A 16,552-nucleotide genomic window follows, 5' to 3' on the forward strand; every position below is an offset into this window, starting at 1 on the left:
TTGTGAACCATTTGAGTTCTGTAAATAATGCTTTTGAGGGATGATCAACAGATGCATCTAAAATTACACGTACCTAATGCCATTGTCATCAGACATACTTGCTGCTGCAGTACTGATAATGATAATAAGCAGCTACATGTTTTTATTAATTAATTAGAAATTATTTATCACACAAATTTTTTAAATGTACTGTAGCGATCTTTTTACAGAAACTGTTTTCATATAAAACTTGCAGCATTAAGAATTGAAAATCCTCCTTGTGAAATTATCAGAGGGTCAGTTACCAGAGGGTGTGTAAAAATCATGGAGAAATCAGTGCAATGCTGCCCTCCACACATTAGTGTTTGAATATATGTGGATGCACATGCATGCATTCACTAAGCTTTTCATAGATGAGTTTGAATCTTGATTCTGAAAGGTGGGTGTATTTTTAGCGTGTGAAACACTTTATGCAGAACTAGATGGATATGGTAGTGTGTTAGGTGCATACTAGTGGTATATTTTAGTTATGTCAGACCTTTTATGCAGAACTAGATGGATATGGTAGTGTGTTAGGTGCATACTAGTGGTATATTTTAGTTATGTCAGACCTTTTATGCAGAACTAGATGGATATGGTAGTGTGTTAGGTGCATACTGCTGGTATATTTTAGTTATGTCAGACCCTTTGTGCAGAACTAGATGGATATGGTAGTGTGTTAGGTGCATACTAGTGGTATATTTTAGTTATGTCAGACCCTTTATGCAGAACTAAATGGATATGGTGGTGTGTTAGGTGCATACTGGTGGTATATTTTAGTTATGTCAGACCCTTTATGCAGAACTAGATGGGTATGGTAGTGTGTTAGGTGCATACTAGTGGTATATTTTAGTTATGTCAGACCTTTTATGCAGAACTAGATGGATATGGTAGTGTGTTAGGTGCATACTAGTGGTATATTTTAGTTATGTCAGACCCTTTGTGCAGAACTAGATGGATATGGTAGTGTGTTAGGTGCATACTGGTGGTATATTTTAGTTATGTCAGACCCCTTATACAGGGCTAGATGGATATGGTAGTGTGTCAGGTGCATACTAGTGGTATATTTTAGTTATGTCAGACACTTTATGCAGAACTAGATGGGTATGGTAGTGTGTTAGGTGCATACTGGTGGTATATTTTAGTTATGTCAGACCCTTTATGCAGAACTAGATGGATATGGTAGTGTGTTAGGTGCATACTAGTGGTATATTTTAGTTATGTCAGACCCTTTATGCAGAACTAGATGGATATGGTAGTGTGTTAGGTGCATACTGGTGGTATATTTTAGTTATGTCAGACCCTTTATGCAGAACTAGATGGATATGGTAGTGTGTTAGGTGCATACTAGTGGTATATTTTAGTTATGTCAGACCCTTTATGCAGAACTAGATGGATATGGTAGTGTGTTAGGTGCATACTGGTGGTATATTTTAGTTATGTCAGACCCTTTATGCAGAACTAGATGGATATGGTAGTGTGTTAGGTGCATACTAGTGGTATATTTTAGTTATGTCAGACCCTTTATGCAGAACTAGATGGATATGGTAGTGTGTTAGGTGCATACTAGTGGTATATTTTAGTTATGTCAGACCCTTTATGCAGGGCTAGATGGATATGGTAGTGTGTTAGGTGCATACTGGTGGTATGTTTAGCTGTGTGAAACCTTTTGTGCAGAACTAGATGGATATGGTAGTGTGTTAGGTGCATACTAGTGGTATATTTTAGTTATGTGAAACCCTTTGTGCAGAACTAGATGGGTATGGTAGTGTGTTAGGTGCATACTGGTGGTATATTTTAGTTATGTCAGACCCCTTATACAGGGCTAGATGGATATGGTAGTGTGTTAGGTGTATACTGGTGGTATATTTTAGTTATGTCAGACCCTTTATGCAGAACTAGATGGGTATGGTAGTGTGTTAGGTGTATACTGATGGTATGTTTTAGTTATGTCAGACCCTTTACGCAGAACTAGATGGGTATGGCAGTGTGTTAGGTGCATACTGGTGGTATATTTTAGTTATGTCAGACCCTTTATGCAGAACTAGATGGATATGGTAGTGTGTTAGGTGCATACTGGTGGTATATTTTAGTTATGTCAGACCCTTTATGCAGAACTAGATGGGTATGGCAGTGTGTTAGGTGCATACTAGTGGTATATTTACCTATTTAGCAGAGCCTAAGGGTAATATTTTTAGGTGTAGGATATTTGAGAAGTGCTACAACATGGTTCCTTAAATCAGACTGCTATAGCTACAATGTTGCCTTAAATCAGACTGCTATAGCTACAATGTTGCCTTAAATCAGACTGCTATAGCTACAATGTTTTTTTTTTCAGCCTGCTTACAGCGAGAAACCTAAAATTCTTGAGAGAGGATCATTTACAAAGGCTGCACCTATTAAGGAGAAAAAACATTTCCGATATGTCAGTGATTCCATTGGAAACAACTATAGCCCCACAGCAAGACATCTTACAGCATCATACATCTATGAGACGACGAAGTTTTGTAAGTGATATGATCATGATGCACATGTAATTATTACAAAAAAACACAGGAATTATCTTTTCCAAACATGAGACAGTTTTTTAAGGTTTGATAAAGGATTTTTTAAATATATATTATCAGCAAACATTGAAGAAATGTCTAAGTAAATAATTGTTTCTGAATGATTTGGAAAAATAGAAAAAAGAAATATCTACCTTAGATTTCAACACCTTTTGCTTACAGTAACTGGTTGATTATATTCTATCAGTTCTATGCTAGCTTTGATTTATTAATAATTTTATGGAATTGCCACTTAAAAGTTAAAATGTCTCACAGAAGTTAAAATTTTATCACAGAAGATACATTCATGTTCATGACTTACTGGTACACCACTCCATTGATAACTTTGGCCTGGATAACTTGCAAATCCCACTTTAAAAAAATGTGAGGTCAGTCATGAAACCCATTTTATGTACTACAAAATACCCTAAAATTGGTCCTTAATTGGCCAATTGCGATCAAAGCTGTTGAAGGAAATTTTGATATATCACTTATTTTATCATTGAAAATGGTGGTTAGTCCCCAGAAACATGAATCAACATCAGGATGCTTGTAATTTTGAATAAGCAGCCGTATACTGTGTTAAATTTTCTTTCCAAACATTATCTCATTATGCTGTAAAAAACAATATTTGATGAAATGTCAATCAGTGACAATGTCATTATTGCCTACTAATGGCAACACAAATAAATACCTATTAAATAAGTTTTGGCAAGTGAAATTTGTGTTTAGTTCTATCTTTTAATTACATTTCAGTGTAGTCATCATAAATGTAATATGCCCTCTTCTATTCAATCAGATTTTTGTTGATCACTTGATAATCTTTTGTGAAATTTTACATTGAAACAGCTTGAAACACACGTGTATGTTATATGATATGAGAGTATTGGATTTAGGTAATGAATTTAATTGGATTCTGGATTTAGGGAATGAATCTAATGGGATTCTGGCTTTAGGTAATGATGACAGTGGGGATTCTGGATTTATTTAATTTTGAAAGACAATGGGGATTATGGATTTAGGTCATGACTACATTGGGGATTCTTGATTTAGGTAATGATGACAGTGGGGATTCTGGATTTATTTAATTTTGAAAGACAATGGGGATTATGGATTTAGGTCATGAATACATTGGGGATTCTTGGATTTTGGTAATGATGACAGTGGGGATTCAGGATTTAGGTAATTCTGAAAGACAATGGGGATTATGGATTAAGTCATGAATACATTGGGGATTCTTGGATTTAGGCAATGATGACAGTGGGGATTCTGGATTTATGTAATTTTGAAAGACAATGGGGATTATGGATTTAGGTCATGAATACATTGGGATTCTGGATTTAGATAATGAATACATTGGGGATTCTTGGATTTAGGCAATGAATTCAGAGGTAATTGTTAATTCACTTTCACAAAGCTACATCTTTTCATCTACTTCACCTTACTGTGTGTATTCAGTTTAAAAAGAATTCTCTTTTAAGACATTCCACCTTTTCAGAAATTGTTTATGTCCATTTATGTTGGACTGTTTAAATTCATCATGGCATTTTAAATAGACTGGACTGTTTTCCCTGGCTCTTTAGTAGGGGCTAAGTATACAACATAAAGCTGTCATTTATACTTTGATGTCTAAAGTAGATCAAATAAATGTTTTTCATGATGGTGTATTTGAACAGCTTGTTGTGGTCAGATCAAATATGTCAACAAATAATGTCAGTCCATGGAGTAACCATATTGCAGATAGAGTGAGATGTACCCATTATCTGCCCTGGCACAAACTTGAGTATTTTTAAATTCTTTCTTGACAAAGTCTGAGTTGCCATTAGCAACAGCTTTAGTGGGGTGAGGGAGGTAATGGGGGGGGGGGGTGTAAGCGAAGGACAAAATACCTCAAACTCCACTGCAGGGGTTCCTTGCTCTTTTCCCCATTTTGTCAAGTCCTGGATCTGATGGTGGGTTTAACCCCTATGAGATAAACAAACTTCTTCTATTAAGTGAACAAGAACATTTGAAGTGACCATGTCACACATTGATTATTCATTATAAAATCTGTATAGGGAAAGACATAATAAGTTTTATGTTGGTATAGTCAAGCTATTTTATCCTTGACTCAGAATAGCTTATGCAGATCTCATTATAACATGTTAGTATGGTAGTTGGGGTCCATCATTATAACATGGTAGTTGGGGTCCATCATTATAAAATGGTATTTGTGGGTCCATCATTATAACATGGTAGCTGTGGTCCATCATTGTAATATGGTATTTGGGATCCATCATTATAGCATGGTAGTTGGGGTCCATCATTATAACATGGTAGTTGAGGTCCATCATTATAACATGGTAGTTGGGGTCCATCATTGTAATATGGTGTTTATGATCAATCATTACAACATGGTAGTTGGGGTCCATTATTATAACATGGTATTTGTGGGTCCATCATTGTAATGTGGTATTTGGTTTCCATCATAATAACATGGTGGTTGGGGTCCATCATTGTAATATGGTATTTATGGTCAATCATTATAACATGGTCGTTGGGGTCCATCATTATAACATGGTAGTTGGGGTCCATCATTATAACATGGTAGTTGGGGTCCATCATTATAACATGGTAGTTGTGGTCCATCATTATAACATGATAGTTGTGGTCCATCATTGTAACATGGTAGTTGGGATCCATCATTATAACATGGTATTTATGATCAATCATTAAAACATGGTAGTTGGGGTCCATCATTGTAATATGGTATTTGGGGTTCATCATTATAACATGGTAGTTGGGGTCCATCATTATAACATGGTATTTATGATCAGTCATTATAACATAGTAGTTGGGGTCCATCATTGTAATATGGTATTTGGGTTCCATCATTATAACATGGTAGTTGTGGTCCATCATTATAACATGGTATTTATGATCAATCATTATAACATGGTAGTTGGGGTCCATCATTGTAATATGGTATTTGGGTTCCATCATTATAACATGGTAGTTGTGGTCCATCATTGTAATGTGGTATTTGGGTTCCATCATTATAACATGGTAGTTGGGGTCCATCATTGTAATATGGTATTTGGGTTCCATCATTATAACATGGTAGTTGTGGTCCATCATTATAACATGGTATTTATGATCAGTCATTATAACATGGTAGTTGGGGTCCATCATTGTAATATGGTATTTGGGGTCCATCATTATAACATGGTAGTTGGGGTCCATCATTATAACATGGTATTTATGATCAGTCATTATAACATAGTAGTTGGGGTCCATCATTGTAATATGGTATTTGGGTTCCATCATTATAACATGGTATTTGGGTTCCATCATTATAACATGATATTTGGTTTCCACCATTAAAACATGGTAGTTAGGTTCCATCATTATAATATGGTAGTTGGGGTCCATGATTATAACATGGTAGTTGGGTTCCATCATTATAACATGGTAGTTGGGGTCCATGATTACCAACTGCATTTTGTGTGGATCTGCATATTAGCAAGAATGATAAAACGTTCTGTGTATGTGTGTTTTTGGGGTGGGTGGGTGTTTGGTGTGGATGAGTAGGAAGAGGAACAAAACACCAATGAGGCATATAATAACACGGTAGTAGAACTCTGTTATTGCTGACCATGTGATGCTCTTTAGTGGGGTATTCAGCAATCATAAAAAAATGTGATGATAGTTTTATATGTGTGTCTGTGTTTATGTGTGTGTGACAAACAAAACAATCAAATGTACAGTTAGTTGACATGCAAATTTTTATTTTTGATTATGGGGTCCATAGCAATATCATATTTTATATGGTATCACATGGGAAAACAATTTTCAAAGGTTCATTTTCATAAGCATAAATTCTGAAGTGTTTAAAAAAGGACTATTACCATATTTAACAGTATATCTACACATGACATCATAGGAGCACACACCACTTTTAGGTGAAAACTTTTATAAAACTTATCCTTTATCAATGCATGTGTACCAATCCCATTATGCCAAATACGGTTTGTCTAAACATTATGTAAGGGTAGTGACTGTACAAAGTGCATATTAAAATGCTTTGTGAATTTCACCCAAATGATTTTCTGCATGTTTTCATTTAAGAAGATCACCTATTCTAAAGATAGCCCTGTTTATATGTACATTACTTCAGTCTGGTTTACAAGATAGCCCTGTTTATACTTACATTACTTCAATCTGGTTTACAAGATAGCCCTGTTTATACTTACATTACTTCAGGCTGGTTTACAAGATAGCCCTGTTTATACTTACATTACTTCAGGCTGGTTTTCAAGATAGCCCTGTTTATACTTACATTACTTCAGTCTGGTTTACATGATAGCCCTGTTCATACTTACATTAATTCAGTCTGGTTTACAAGATAGCCCTGTTTATACTTACATTACTTCAGGCTGGTTTACAAGATAGCCCTGTTTATACTTACATTACTTCAGGCTGGTTTACAAGATAGCCCTGTTTATACTTACATTACTTCAGGCTGGTTTACAAGATAGCCCTGTTTATACTTACATTACTTCAGGCTGGTTTACAAGATAGCCCTGTTTATACTTAACATTACTTCAGTCTGGTTTACAAGATAGCCCTGTTCATACTTACATTACTTCAGTCTGATTTACAAGATAGCCCTGTTTATATTTACATTACTTCAGTCTGGTTTACTTGCAGTTTACAAAGGTTTAGATCAAAGTCAGTGGTGTTTTAATTAGCTTTTGTGATGCAGTCATTCACAGTGGTGTAAAACGCATATTTTGCCTAAAATTCATGGTAGCTGGTTACGATTTGCAGGTGGTCACTCGTAATAGTGAGTTTATATAATAACTCTTATGATTATGATTTCTTATGAACAATAAAATAGGCACTATGTGAGTAGCTTTTGTCCAATTTGCAATTTATGAGTCGGGGAAATTATTTTGACTGGATATGAAAAATCGTCTGCTGCCAGAAACAGGAGATTATAAAGCTGACAAATAGAGTCTAGGCACGTTTAACTTCATCCACATATAATGCTGATTCTGTGAACATGGATATCAGTGATGGCATATCGGTTGTTGAAGTAACTGTTCTTTTATGAGAGGGGGTTTCTGCACGATGTTTGATGTAATTATTGCCACCAAAACAGACTTTGAAATCAGCTTTACAGGAAGAGAAAAATGTATATTCATGGCCCGCTAAACTTGACTGATTGACTGAAACCAATGAAAAATTCCCAGTGTCCAACCATCATTGAATCTAATGTGATATTTTGGTTGCTTGGATATCGATGTTGACATTAGCATGCTGGACATCTTGACCAACTTTAAACACCCAACTCAAACGGAATCAGCTTTATGCCAATTGAGCACTTTGTTAAACCAGCCATAATCGGTTAACATCTTTAATCCTATCCAAATACAACACCATAACCAAAATGTGAAGAAAAAAATGTATCATTTACTCGTACAAACTCCCAAAAATTGGAATCCACATTTAAAGATTTAGTTTTTGGACAAACAATTTTCTGGACAAAGTAGTGTGTATTGATTGTTTTATGATATGCTGTAGTATTGAATTCTTCAGAAACACTAATAATTTATTGCAGCCATTCCTTTGTCAGTCTGATGAAATAAATTCATACGTTTAAATGAAATAAATAAGGGTCATAAGAAAGTATACTGCATGTACTCACCTATAGGTCAAGTACAACTGTAAACTGCATAGACCCAGATCTGCCATTGCCTAATGTACCAGCAGATCTGGGTCTGCCCAGTTTGTCAGGAATAATCAGTAGAACAAAGAACATTGACCCTGGTCTGTGGGTGCGTTATGCTATGGTAGATTAGAATCTTCGTTGTTTGTAGTTTGACTTGACTTATAAGTGAGTACAGACAGTACCTTTTTTCTACATATCTTTCTGCATGTACATATACCTTCAAGCAATTTAATTGTACTTGGATTTTTTACAAGTTCCAGAACATTGGGAATAAGGTTTTCGATTTTGAATGGAACTATTAAAATGGCCTACTTCAATTTCATTTGGCTAATGGACTTTAGACAAACCAAAAGAAGTTCTCGAAATCCTTCTTTATAGATGTTTGACGACTCAAAACATTCTTTGTGAATGTCTTAATATGACCTGTCAAAATAGAGTTGAAATTATAGAGACATTCTGATATATTATGTATTTCATAGTGTCTTGTGATATTTTGGAATTGAAGTTCCAAATCAATCAATTAATACAATTAAAACTTGGAATTGAATGAACTGGATATGGTACAAGCACCATCAAAGGCCTTTAGGATTCCAAGTTGTTACCTCATACATTTAAGGTTATTTTCAGTTCAAGAGAAGAATCTATATTTAGTTATACTTACATATGATCCAAAGGGAATTATTTATGCTTATATATGATTTATAATTCTTCATTATCTAGTGTAGATGGTCCTGGAAATACAATTTTCAGGAGCATGAAGATGACAAAAATGATGTAGTTCTGTAAATAGTAACCTCTAGCCATGTTGGGCATTCATAATGTAAGGTTAACATGTTTTGTTGGTGAATGTTTGAATTAATTTCTTGTAAGTTCATTGAAAGCAGACCTATGGAGTTTACCATATTTACAGCCCTTGAAAGAAGTAATTTTACCTTTGGTACAAAAGTGGAATGAAGAATGAATGGAAAATTAATGTAAATGAAATAATGCGAATAGAGAGCCAAATGCAAATTGCTGAATAATTACAAAAATATAGCAAAATGTACTTTTTATTTAGATTGGTTTTCAGAATCAGTAAAACAGCTCCATGTCAATGTACATGCACAGATAAGGTGCTTATTACAAAATGAATGACAATGATGCCATTTCCATTTCTAGAGACCCTGCTTCTGTAAAATGGAATAACCCCTATCATTGTGTTTCAGTTGCCTTAGTTTTTGGAAAATTTGCCAAATGCAAAACCGTGCATGTTTTATAATAGAATGAGTTATGTTTTCTAGATTTAATACATCTGAAACAATTGGAGTTCAGAATTGTCAAATTTAACCATATTTTCTTTTTACAGAAATAAAATAAGTTTCCAAAATATGAAGAATGCGTGCAAGTTACTCCTATAGTCTGATAATACAAACCTGTTTGTTTGTACCCCCCTACCGATTACAAAAACGCGAACGTTTAATGTGATAAAAAGTACACAGAACTAAGTCAATTGAATCATTGATTTTTAATTTCTAACCTGACTGTGACCAGAATGGCACTAATGCTGGCATCCCCAGCACCATTTCATGCTTAACGGACTTTCCATACTAACACAACGCCATATTGCGCACACTATAGGCTAGTTTATTTCCATCAGACAACATAATGACGTAGTTCATCCTGTTCGGCAACTGCTGAATAATTGCATAAATTACATAACATTGAGAGTTTGGAATTATATCCCTTTGCATAAATGAAATAGAAAGTAATCCTCCATATAAAAAGCAAATTTGTAGTTGTTATTATTTTTCTTTTGCTTGATTCGACATTGTAAATATCGGAAGCAGACGACTTATGTATGTACATCTGTAGTCATTATACACCCCTTTGCTGAAAATGGACTTGTCCAGAAACTGGAGATGGATCCAAGCATGTCCGTCTATTACACTGAAAACTTCTGTTAAGCATGAAATGCGCGTAAAATGACGGTGTTAGTGCCACTCTACTCAGAGTCAGGTTAGAAACTATAAATCAATGAATGAATTGACTAAGTTCCTTGCACTTTTTATCACATTAAAGGTTTCCATTATTTAAATTGGTAGGGGGGTACAAAAAAATGGGTTTGTATTATCAGACTATAATAAAAATTGTTTAGAATAAAACAATTAAATAATGTTTTATAAATACTGTCATTACTTTAAGGATTGTGTGTTGGTGTATTTTTAACAGAGAAAAGCAATAACCAAAAGCTGCACAGGACACAATGTTATGTTTAGTAGTCATCATTGATGCTTGATCTAACAGACAAGTAATTAAATATAATTCAAAGAGTGACATTGACTCTAACAGACAAAAAATAAACATAATTCAAAAGAGCATTGTTGAATCGAACAGACAAATAATTAAATATAATTTAAAAAAGTGACGTTGAATCTAACAGACAAATAAAAATGAGTGATATTGAATCAAACAGACAAATAAATAAATATATATATATATATATATATATATATATATATATATATATATATATATATATATATATATATATATATATATATATATATATATATATATAATTCAAAAAGTGATATTGGATCTAAGAGACAAATAAACTTAAGATTTGATCCATTTATAACACATAATATGAAAAGAAAAAATGCCAGGAGCCTGCCATATTTAATTGCGAATGTTGTTCCATACCATAGACCTGTATATTAAAAGCTCCTTTTAAGCAATTCATTCTTTTGCCTTGGTTTAATGTCTTTTTTTACTTCTAATAGACCTTAAATTTAGAGTATCATCCACATCTTTTTGGCAAAAGATATTAATTAGGTAGGCAGGAATGGCTTTTCTTCACACTTTATATTCTTTCATGTATTGGTAAAAGTTTTTATATTCTTCATTGCAGCCTATAAATTGTCTATACACTGATCTAGAATTTAATGGCAAGCTGTCTAGTTTTGCAGTCTTAAAAGTTTTGCTATCTTTGAATTACAGGCATTACCCCAAATTACATTACAATTGTCTACATATGGCTGAATTTGACTTCTGTCAAAGATGACCCTATGGAATGGAAATGGAATTTCTGTTCTGATTTCCTAAGTAGCAAAAGATGAGAATTAATTTTTTTCAAATCATGTTTAATGTGAATATACGAAGTTAGATTGTTATGTACAACATGTACACAGAGAACTTTATCATGAGAGGTAATATTCAGGTTAACATTGTCAAATAGAACTTGGAGATTGTCACTCGCTAGCTTTGCTCTTTCTTGTTTTGTTATAACCAGTTATAACCAGTAGGGTTATTGCATTTTCCTTATTTATAATCATACTGTTTTTTGTGTTATATGAAAATTCAGCAGAACATGTTGAGAATGTGTCGTATATGTGTGTGGGGGACAGAGATCTAGTTCTTGATATTTAAAATATTGAAAAGAACATGTACCTCTGACTCTGAAGCCAGCAAAAAAATGCTAACAGTGGTTGCAGTTTAGTGCCAGTAACTGCAAATTAGATGGTTTCTCCTGACATGTCAGACGAATTCCTCCTGAAATTGACAAATGCCTTGGGTGATACTATTGATGATATTGCTTTTAAAATATTGTTGTTAAAAACACCAGAAAATATTTAGAAAAACAGCTTGTGTCCAGGTTCTTGTTAAAGACAACTCATAAACAATAAATGAAATGAGTAAATAACCTTGGCAAAGAGAAGCCAATATTGTAGATTTTCCTCCAAAGGTCAAGCATGAGTTAAATTTGTTGCATTTAAACTTTCCTTTGTGTAAAGTAAACACTTAAAATAATTATGACTTATGCTTTTAGGAAGAGTAAAATGTATAATAATAGTTATATCAAAGTTAAAAGATACATATGCTTGTAGATTGTAATTGAGAAGTTTGTTCACATAGATCTTATGAAGTGGGAGAAACATCAGTATTTTTTCAGGGATGGGGTGAGCATTTGATCACTTGTTCCATTGATAAGCTGTCTCTTTTGCCTGCTTATGTTTTTTATTTTTTGTAAATATAATTTGGATGGTCACTGAACATATTTGTCATGCACCAACAAGTCAGGATCTGTCAGTGTTCTATTCATTAGTCCTAACAAACAGCAGAACACTCCTGTCTGGCATCACAGAAGGCATCAATAGATCTGGGTCTATATTTGTTCTAAAGATTATACCTAACTGCATATACTCGGATTTGCAGGCACATAATGCATCAATAGAGATGGGTCTATATTTATTCTAATGATTATACCTAACTGCATATACCCGGATTTGCAGGCACATAATGCATCAATAGAGATGGGTCTATATTTGTTCTAATGATTATACCTAACTGCATATACCCAGATTTGCAGGCATATAATGCAAAAGTAGATCTGGGTCAATATTTGTTCTAATGATTAGGCATAACCACATATACCCGGATTTGCAGGCACATAATGCATCAATAGATCTGGGTCTATATTTATTCTAATGATTAGGCCTAACCACATATACCCGGATTTGCAGGCACATAATGCATCAATAGAGCTGGGTCTATAATTGTTATAATGGTTAGGTCTAGCTGCATATACCCAGATTTACAGGCACGTAAGGCATCAATAGATCTGGGTCTATATTTGTTCTAATGATTATACCTAACTGCATATACCCGGATTTGCAGGCACATAATGCATCAATAGAGATGGGTCTATATTTATTCTAATGATTAGGCCTAACCACATATACCCAGATTTGCAGGCACATAATGCATCAATAGAGATGGGTCTATAATTGTTCTAATGATTATACCTAACTGCATATACCCAGATTTGCAGGCACATAATGCATCAATAGAGATGGGTCAATATTTGTTCTAATGATTAGGCCTAACCACATATACCCAGTTTTGCAGGCACATAATGCATCAATAGATCTGGGTCTACATTTGTTCCAATGATTAAGCCTAACTGCATATACCCAGATTTGCAGGCACATAATGCATCAAAAGATCTGGGTCTATATTTGTTCAAATGATTAGGCCTAACTGTATATACCCAGATTTGCAGGCACATAATGCATCAATAGAGATGGGTCTATATTTGTTCTAATGATTATACCTAACTGTATATACCCAGATTTGCAGGCACATAATGTGCCAGTAGATCTAGGTGAATGCTGTTGGGTTCAAATCAAAAGTTAAGTAGTGTAAAGGCTGATCCGCAAGCATAACATTGCTAATAGGTGTACCTTTTACGTGAACAGATCAGTTTAGTACACTCAAACCAATGGTTACTATAAACAGCTTTATTATTGTGACTGCCTTCCAAGTCTTGTGAGGTCAGGTTACTTTACTATAGGTGTGATGTTTCATATTCATTAAGAACATCAGAAAGTTTGAGACTAATCAGAGACCATGTTATTATTGGACTTCTAGTTGCTAATGATATGGAAGAATGGGGACCAGTCTAGAAATGGCTCAGTATAAATAGAATATGGGTTTGGATGGCCAGTATGGTTGATAATGAAAGGAAAATTTTAGTGAAAAGAATCTTTTGAGACTTTATTCTAGTTGTAAATGAAAAAGATAGAGACAATGTTTTATTGATGAAATTTCAATCCTTTGATTGATTTGACTTTGGAAAATTCATTACTGAAATTAGCAATGACTCTTTGGTGCAGAATTGAATACACTTGTTTCAAGCACACGTAGATCCATAAAATACCATGGCTTATATGGGTTACTCTACAGAGAGGCTGGCATCAAGGATGCTGATAAATATAGGTCTGATCATGAGCATTCTGAAGATATTGAATTTTAAATATCACGATGTTTCCATAGGTTTACAATGGGAGCTGCATTAGTACCCGAGTCATATAGGTCTGATGTTAGAAATCCAGTAGGAACATAAGAATGTTTGAGACTGATCAGGGACCATGTTACTATAGGTCTATTCAGTATCAATTGTTTTTTCTTAAATAATTAGCAGTAAATTTTGGTCTTGAGCATTTATAATTTATCATCCTTAATATGAATAATATAAATTTACACACCCCCCCCCGGCAGTTATTTAAAATGTACATTAAGCGATCAGAAAAATTTAGAAGTCCAAGTGAATTGATTTCAGGCCAAGTTACTAAGATATAAAAAATAAGGTATATAGTAATAAACATTATTAAGTACACAAATTCAAGAGATGTGGGCACCATCTATACTCACTTACAAGTCAAGTCAGACTGTAAACAACAATGATCCAGATCTGCCATAGCATAGTGTGCCTGCAGATCAGGGTATATGTTGCTTGTTCTGCTGCTGATTACTCTAAACAAGCTGCATAAACCCAGATCTGCTGTTGCATTATGTGGTGGCAAATCTAGGTCTGTGCAGTTTGCAACTGGATTTGTCTTATAAACAAATAAATATGAAGTGTGTACAAGACACGAGCTATTGTTTGTACAATATATGTTTGCAAGTTGGAGAATGTTTTCAGACTGTATTAGGTCAGTTGTTTGTCACACAACATAAATGCAGACATTTGATTGTTTTAAGTGTCATGTGCTCAAAAATCTATTTTCACTACAGCAATGATATTATTTTAAATAACACTCTTTCTTGAACTTAGAAAATGACAAAACATTTCAGTTAATTTTTATATATATAAATGCCTTTCTAAATGAAGTCTCTTACTGACATTTGAGATCTTGCACATATTTGCATCTAGATGAAGTGTATTTTCTGCAGATCTTGGAAATGTGTATCTTTCAAAATAAAGCCTTTTTTAGAGAGAAGGCAGAAGCTGATACTAACCATGACCAAATTTGATACTGAAATCGACTAGGGATCAAACACTGAACTGCCAACTTTTGAGGTGTGTGCTCATCTATAGTACCGTATATACTTGCTTACAAGTTAAATCAAACTGCATATAAAACAATGCACATGCAGATCAGGGTCTATGATGTTTCTGCTCTTGACAAACTGCACAGGTCATGATCTGCCATCATATTTTGCGACAGCAGATCTGGGTTTGTGCAGTTTGCAGTTGGTCTTGTATTATTAACCAGTATATACAGTATTTGTCTTGGCTAGTAGTCTGTACTTGTTATTTCCACATTAATACACTTACCTAAATGCCATGCTCACAAACTTTTGAGGGTGTGACAAAGCCTCCACACTGCATAAAAGGAAGAAAACTTGTTCCTTTCTTGAGACCATGTGTATATTATGATGTCTGGCTTGATTAATAATACCTTCAAAATGGCAGTCAATATTGGATGAAGGAAACCTGTAAAGTGCTAATTCACTGGCATAGAATATTTACCACAGACAAATACTGAAGCATTTAATGAAATAGATTGCTAGATAGATAGGAAAAAAAATGAAAGAAAAAGAACAAATGAAAGAAAGGATTCAGAACTAATGGTTCTTAAAAATTAATCCTTATCATAGTCATACATACATACATACATACATACATTACATACATACATACATATATACATACATACATACATACATACATACATACATACATACATACATACATACATACATACATACATACATACATGTTTTAAGCATCATGTGCTCACTCAGTACTTGAATTCATAGTTAATTTGGATCAGGAAAGCAGGTTCTAATGTCTTGGATTACTTTTTGTTGTCAGTACATGTACTTAAGTTCTTGGTTTTGTCTCTGATGAATAAGGCAGGTCTTGTTGTCTTCATATCACTGTTTTTTTTAGAACTTGAATTCATAGTTATGTCTCTGACAAGGAAAGCCAGTAATAATGTCTTGGATTGCTATTTGTTGTCAGTACATGTACTTGAATTCTTGGTTTTGTCTCTGATGAATAAGGCACTTCTTGTTGTCTTCAGATTACAGTTTGTTGTCAGAACTTCAGTTCTTGGCTATGTCATTGATGAGGAAAGCTGGACTTCAGATTACTGTTTGTGTGCTCTAATTCATGGTTTGCATGGATGACAAATGCACAAAATCAGTATCTGTCAGTCTAAGACACAAATTTATTATCTCACCTGTGATGATGTTCGCTGCATCATACATTACATGTGACTAAACAACCATGTGTGATCTTGAACTGGGACCTAAGTTATTTCTCCATTCTTGTGGAGAAATGTTGCAGATCTGATAATGATACATTGACAGAACAGAGGATATAGTTCCTTTATACAGCTTTTAGTAAAAAGCTAATGACAATTCACCATGTGACCTTGATCTTTGACACTTGCATCAATCATCCCAAAGGATGAACCATGTACTTTGATGAATATGGTTAAAAGCC

General features: G+C 34.1%; 1 protein-coding gene across 1 annotated transcript in view; it reads left to right on the forward strand.

The window, feature by feature from the left end:
- The window catches only part of LOC149802202 (uncharacterized), a 104,336-nt gene that overhangs the window by 24,499 nt on the left and 63,285 nt on the right, over nt 1-16,552 (forward strand). The window contains exon 3 of the mRNA XM_089956906.1: nt 2,357-2,525. Coding sequence (XP_089813032.1) covers nt 2,357-2,525 — 169 coding nt within the window. The remainder of the gene's footprint in view (nt 1-2,356; nt 2,526-16,552) is intronic.

This window comes from Sinohyriopsis cumingii, chromosome 4 (assembly GCF_028554795.1).
Source record: "Sinohyriopsis cumingii isolate HCF-2022 chromosome 4, ASM2855479v2, whole genome shotgun sequence".
Taxonomy (NCBI): Eukaryota; Metazoa; Mollusca; class Bivalvia; order Unionida; family Unionidae; genus Sinohyriopsis; species Sinohyriopsis cumingii.